Here is a 6,571-nt window from a genome sequence, read left to right on the forward strand (position 1 = left end):
TTTTTTTGGCACAAGTTCTCCAATTCAGTAAGGCCCCACCACACACTCTGGCCCACACGCTTTACGGACACCCACACATTGGAGGGCAACACACAACACCACGGACGAGCATGGGCACTAATTCTGCCTGGCGAGGTATTGCCCTCTCGGGGATGTAGGATACCCACGGGTTTCACAGAAACACGTGTGTGTATCACCTATTTCCAGAAACACGCGTGTGTGTCTATTCCCAGAAACACACTTCTGTGGGTGAGTGTTGGTTGTGTCGGTCGTGTGGGGGGTAGAGGTTTGAGGATGAGGATGTGTTTGTAGATGGATGACAAAAAGACGGATCGACTGAATTGGAACGTTCCTTCGCAGCCTCCACGGAGTCAGCAGTCACGCGGCGGGCGCGGCGGATACGGCGGCGGAAACCGGTCGGGCGACCGTGGTGGCGAGCGTGGTGGCGAGCGTGGTGGTGACCGTGGTGGTGACCGTGGTGGTGACCGTGGTGGTCGGTTCTCGGCCTTGGCGGGCGACGATGTAGGTCAGGTGTTTGCCATGTCTGGTCGCGGTCGTGTGGGTGGCGGAGGTGGAGGTTACGGGCGTTTCGGAGGCAGTGACCGTTTCGGAGGCAGTGACCGTTTCGGAGGTGGTGACCGTTTCGGTGGTGGTGACCGTTTCGGTGGTGGCGCACGTGTGAAGGAAGACGGTACGTGGTTTACCCGTGGTGGTCGTCGTTGGGTTCCGGAGAAGGAGCGGGAGGTGTTTTCGAGTACGAAGGAGAAGACGGTGGGGATTAACTTCGATTCGTACGACAACATTCAGGTGGAGATTAGTGGGAAGGAGACTGAGGGTATCCGGCCGCTGGGTTCATTCAAGGACCCAGGCACGCCGATCGAGCCCAAGCTAATGGCAAACATCGAACGAGTGCAATACGACAAGCCAACACCCGTTCAAAAGTACGCTATACCCATCCTACTCGCCGACCGTGATCTCATGGCCTGTGCGCAAACAGGCTCTGGTAAAACTGCAGCATTCCTCTTCCCCATCATCATCAAAATGATGCGCTCCGGACCACCCAAGAGCACTTATGGTCATGGAGACAAACAGAGTGAACCTGTAGCACTCGTCCTATCCCCCACCAGAGAACTCACCTGCCAAATTGCCACCGAGTCCCGGAAGTTCGCCTTCGACACTGGAGTTCGTACCGTGGTTGTTTATGGTGGCGCTGAAGTGCGACAACAAATAATTGAACTGGGCAGAGGCTGCGACATCTGCGTTGCGACTCCAGGAAGATTAAACGATCTTATGGAAAGAGGCCGAGTCTCACTAGCTAGCGTAAGCCCGCCTTGTACGGCAAAGATGTGTGCAAAGATGTGTTTGTGTGTGCAAAGATGTGTTTGTGTGTGCAAAGATGTGTTTGTGTGTGCAAAGATGTGTTTGTGTGTGCTTGTAGATTAATTATTTGGTACTGGATGAGGCGGACCGTATGTTGGATATGGGTTTCGCACCACAGATCCACGACATCGTGGCGTGTCGTGACATGCCGGTGGATCGTCAGACGGCGATGTTTTCGGCGACATTCCCGCGTGAAATTCAGCAGTTGGCGGCATCGTTTATGCGCGACTACATTTATTTGACGGTGGGTCGGGTGGGTTCAACGTCTGAATTCATAACGCAAAAATTTACATATGCGGAGGAGACTGAGAAGCCAAGGCGGTTGTTGCAGATGTTGAAGGATGCTGAGGGTCGTGTGTTGGTGTTTGTGGAGACCAAGAGGAAGGCTGATTTGATTGAGGAGTACCTGAATGACCACAGTTTAAAGGCAATCAGTATCCATGGTGACCGCACACAGGCGGAGCGTAGCCAAGCGCTAGAGCAGTTCAAGAACGGTAAGAAGCCAATTTTGGTAGCCACTGATGTGGCTGCGCGCGGTCTGGATATCCACTCCATCACATGGGTTATTAACTTGGATCTACCACACAATGTTGAGGACTACGTTCATCGTATCGGACGTACCGGCCGCGCTGGTAACAATGGACTCGCTACCTCTTTTGTCAACGAGTCCAACCGATCCATTCTACGCGACCTCCACCGACTACTCGAAGAAGCACATCAGGAAGTACCCAGCTGGTTCCTCGACCTCAGCAAGGCTTGCTCTGCACCAAACACCAAGGGCTTCGGCTCCAGCCGCTACCCACGCGGCGGCAATACTCGCTTCGGCGGCCAAGATTATCGCCAAGATAACAAACGCACATACAACGCCAGCCGGAACAATAACCAACACGATCACCCAAACTCCAGACCCGAAGCTGTCGACGACAGCGGGTGGTGGTAAACCTTTTTCTTTCAACCACACCAAGGGAACCTTGGGCGACCTCGGACGACCTCTGAACCAACTAACCTCTGAACCTGACCGGCTTCACTGACCGACCTCTGAACCCGACCGACCTCTGAAACCGGCCGACCTCTGAACCCGCCGACCTCTGAAACCGACCGATCAACCACTAAAGCTCTGGGCGACTTTGTGGTGGTTCGGTCGACTGAGCGCTGTCTGTCTGTCACGGGGAGGTAAAAACTTGGACGCTCAGACTCGCCAGACGTTGGCGCTCCAAAATTGCTACGACGATTAAGGGGCAACCAATAATACCCAGAGCGACCACCGTACCCAAACAGCAGACCAAAATCTCACCGACAGCGAGCCACACACGGAGGTAGAACTTGGGCACCATGCAGGGGTCTACGTCCCGCGGCGTTGGCGGCGGTGCATACTTGGCGTTCAACCGACCGACCTCTTGCCCTGCATGATCGCTTCTGGCTTCCTTCTCGTCGACATCGTTCCAGTTGTTTGTACGTAGGAAGTCAGAAGGACGCTCGCATGAAGACTCCTCCCAAAAGCTCATCCCGTCCCGAAGACTTGACCCGACCTGAAGACTGGGCTGCAGCGTGCAACTCCGATGGTAAACCTCCGGCTGGCCACCGTTGTGGTGTCTACACTCTGTTTTACCCTCTTGCCAACCCTCATGCCTCAAGCATCTTGGTTGCCTCGCCCTTTTATCATATCCGCTACTGTCCTGATAAGAAGCAGGCACGACCGCTGAAACGGAGTGAAGAAGTTGACCCCGTCGAGGGGCCCTGTCAACCGGCCTCGAGTCCAACGCCTGGGAACGCTGTTGCTGATCCATTGCGGGTGGGGCCATCGCGGATGGGTCCATCGCGGATGGGTCCATCGCGGGTGGGTCCATGGCGAGTCGGGCGATCGGGGATTGATTTGGCTTCATCGTCTGCTTCCTCCAGCTATCTGACGGGCAATCGTCACACTGGTCTACATACATTCCTCCTTCGTCATTCGCTTGACCATTAGCCGGTTCGTTAAGGCCTAGTAAACTAGTCTGCGTTGCATTGTTAATCCATTGAAGCTGCTCCGCGAATCTAACATCATTCTCATCGGTTGATGACCTAAGTGGTCTGCACTTTAAACCAACGGGGCTCTCACCGGCTTCGGGCGGTGCGGACGGAGCCGGGTCTGAACACTTGTCTGAAGACCCGCCCAACTGCTCGTTCGCCTCGACAGAGTCGCCCATTGATAATGTATTGTGTTATTTGTTGGCTGTAAAAAAGATCAGTCATGCCGTGAACATCGTACGCAAAAATCGTGTCACCATCAACGAGTGCACACGCGTGTGCTGGACGCGCGCTATTTTTTGGAGCGGTTTTTCATCTGCTTCTGGACCATGCCCCTGAAGACTCGTTGGCTCTGTGCTCTGGATCTCTGTCCCTTGGCTCGTTGCTTCCGCGTGAGGCGCCCAGCGCCTTCGTTGTAAGAGCTTTTGGTTTTTGTATTCTTGGAGGTGCTCGTATTCTTAGTAGTTCCAGTGATTATTGGGTTTGCTTGTCGATTCAACAGCGCCTTTCGCCTGCGCTGTTCCCTGTTTGTTAAAGGCAGTTTTTGTTCTATCTTTCGGACGAGCTCTTGATTCTTGGTAAGTTCTCGGAGGGGAATGACCTCGGTTGGCTCCGCCTCTACCTCTGGGCGCCTCCTCCCCGAGAAGGTCCGAGATAAGTGCGCGTCCTCACGTTCTCCAACGGCTTGAATCCGTCGATCGGACTGGGCTGCCCATCGTTTATAGAGGCCTTTGCTTTCGACAATACTTTTCGCGCTCGAATCGGTCTTGACCTTCTGTCCCGCTCGATTGATGTCGGTGGTCTCGTAAGTCTTCTTTCGGACGTTCCACTTCATAACCTTCTTCGTCTTCTTCATGGATTCCTGGTCGTCCCCGATAATTCCAAAAGCCTCGTTCTGCATAACGACTCCGCTATTCAATGAGAGCCCCATTTCACGCGCAACCGTAGCTTCATCCCGCTTATCAGATTGCAATGCAAAATCGCTAATCGACTCTAATTGCCTTTGTCGTAACGATGAAGTACGATGAGCATTTGCACAGCCCTCCTTAAGCTTCCGACGAGCCGCTCTACTCATTCGCGGTTTTGCTGGTCTCCGATTCAGTAGCTTCGAATCTGCATCAACATCTTCCCCATCAACATCTTCCCCATCAACATCTTCCCCATCAACATCTTCCCGGTCAACATCTTCCCCATGTGAATAATCATTCGCATCGGGGTGACTAGGAAGAGGTTGATTTGTATGCCTATAGGGTTCCTCTTCATCGCTAGATTCCAAAGCTTTTAACCCTTTGACGGCCGCTTCAGATATATCCTGCCTTTTTTGCATCATGGATTTCATGTCCATGAAGACAGCTTTGGCCACGCCAATACCTTTTCCGCGAGTGGGCCGGAAGGACCTTAGCAGGTCTTTGTCGAGTTCAATAATTTCGTCAGTTCGAAACACATTTGCGGCAGATTGTTCTTCTTTCTTAACTTTGATCTGGTCAGTTTTGATGTGGTCATTTTTGGTACCGAAAATTTCAGGGAGTCCTCGACCGGGAGAGGTTGTAATAAACTTGGAGGCACTGTTGTCGACATTGGATCGCTGAGTCAGTAACGGATGCACGGAATCGGCTATGGAGTTTGGACCTCCAAGCATCTGCATAACTTCAGCTCCGCGTCGTAGCGACTGCTTACTGGCTGGTTGTCTATGTTTCATATACATGATCTCGCCACCGCCCATGGACTCCATGAGGCGTTTCACATAGTCGTCTTCCACAATGGCAGTCGCCACCATTTCCCGGTACTCATTGAGATCGGGGAAGCCGCCAATATCTAGTCCCTCATGAGATGACCGCGATACTACCTTCTCCAGATCCTTCTTCATCTGATCCTTCCCAATCTCATTAGGATTTTCATCGTCAAAATGCAAACCAAGTTCCGATGCGATTTGTGTGATGGAATCGGCGGTTTTATTTTCGACTTTCAGTTTCTTACCGGAGAATAATAACAGGTCCATAAGGTAAGGAAATTCTTCTTTGGTTATAAAAGAAATGCATGTGCCCATTTGTCCTTTCCTGGCGGTACGTCCTGAGCGGTGTATGAATAATTTAGCGCTGGCCGGGAACGAGTAGTGTACGACGTAATGTAGGGAGTTGATATCAAGGCCTCGGGCGGCTACGTCGGTGGTTAGTAGAATATTGGATTGTTTCTTCGTGAATGATTTCATAGCCTCTTGCCGTTGAAACTGGGTAAGTTGTCCACAAAGTTGTGTGGCTTTGATATGATGTCTGGTCAAGATTTCACCGAGGAAGGAGACCACATGAGCAGTGGAGCAAAAGACAATGGCTTGAGTCTGTGGTTCCATGATGTTGAACAACCAGTACAGCAAAGCCGCGGTCTTGTCAGGACTACGTATAAAGTACAACTCAAGTGCCAACGTGTCTGGAAGTGAATTTTCACTGTCCAATTGCACGTATTGCGGGTTGAAAAGCCGACCGCGAGCGAAGGAAACCAATTGGGCAGGCATAGTGGCAGAGAGAAACACACTTTGTCTTTCGTTCCAAGTCAGCTTGCTCGTAATATAACTAATATCCGACTCAAAACCCATCTCAAACAACATATCCGCTTCATCAAATATAGTCATACACACACGACCCAACTCATAGTCTGCTTCCACCATATGATGTACCAAACGCCCCGGTGTCACTATCAGGATATCCGGGTTATTACTCAAATGCTCAAACTGCTTAGCCATAGACATACCACCTATAAGATAGCAGACTCTCAACAACTCACTACTACTTGTCTGGACCAATTTCATCAACATCTTCCGCAATACCAACCCAGATTGCATCGCCAATTCCCGCGTCGGCTGCACCACCAACCCACGCGCTCCTACCACCTTGCTATGACTCTCCAACCGGTGCAATAATGGCAACAAAAACGCCGCCGTCTTACCACTACCCGTACGCGCATTCGCTACCACATCTCCTATGCCACTTAATATCACCGGAATCACCTTACGCTGCACCGGAGTCGGCAAACTGTAACCCATCTTCGTAGCCACTCGGCTCACATCCTCACACAACCCCAACTTCTCAAATGGACCCCGACCCTTCTTCTCAGCCGCCATCCCACCAAATATAAATCTGCCCCCGATCGCAACTTAAAGGACGGACCGGCCGGAAAAACACCAGCGACC

At 51.9% G+C, this 6,571-nt stretch overlaps 3 protein-coding genes across 3 annotated transcripts; 1 reads left to right on the top strand and 2 right to left on the bottom strand.

The window, feature by feature from the left end:
* Positions 1 to 312: 312 nt before the first annotated feature.
* Positions 313 to 2,320, top strand: GNI_084550 (helicase; the record flags this gene model as incomplete). The annotated part of the gene is made up of 2 exons (XM_011135812.1): positions 313 to 1,320; positions 1,439 to 2,320. The coding sequence occupies 2 exons, from the start codon at positions 313 to 315 to the stop codon at positions 2,318 to 2,320; spliced, it is 1,890 nt and encodes a 629-aa protein (XP_011134114.1).
* Positions 2,321 to 2,543: 223 nt separating this feature from the next.
* GNI_084560 (putative transmembrane protein) lies at positions 2,544 to 3,566 on the bottom strand (the record flags this gene model as incomplete). The annotated part of the gene is made up of 1 exon (XM_011135813.1): positions 2,544 to 3,566. The coding sequence occupies one exon, from the start codon at positions 3,564 to 3,566 to the stop codon at positions 2,544 to 2,546; it is 1,023 nt and encodes a 340-aa protein (XP_011134115.1).
* A 113-nt stretch (positions 3,567 to 3,679) lies between these two features.
* GNI_084570 (helicase) lies at positions 3,680 to 6,502 on the bottom strand (the record flags this gene model as incomplete). Its single annotated transcript, XM_011135814.1, has 1 exon — positions 3,680 to 6,502. One exon carries the CDS (start codon positions 6,500 to 6,502, stop codon positions 3,680 to 3,682), a length of 2,823 nt encoding a protein of 940 aa, XP_011134116.1.
* Positions 6,503 to 6,571: the final 69 nt, after the last annotated feature.

The sequence above is a fragment of the Gregarina niphandrodes genome, assembly GCF_000223845.1.
Source record: "Gregarina niphandrodes unplaced genomic scaffold scaffold00015, whole genome shotgun sequence".
Taxonomy (NCBI): Eukaryota; Apicomplexa; class Conoidasida; order Eugregarinorida; family Gregarinidae; genus Gregarina; species Gregarina niphandrodes.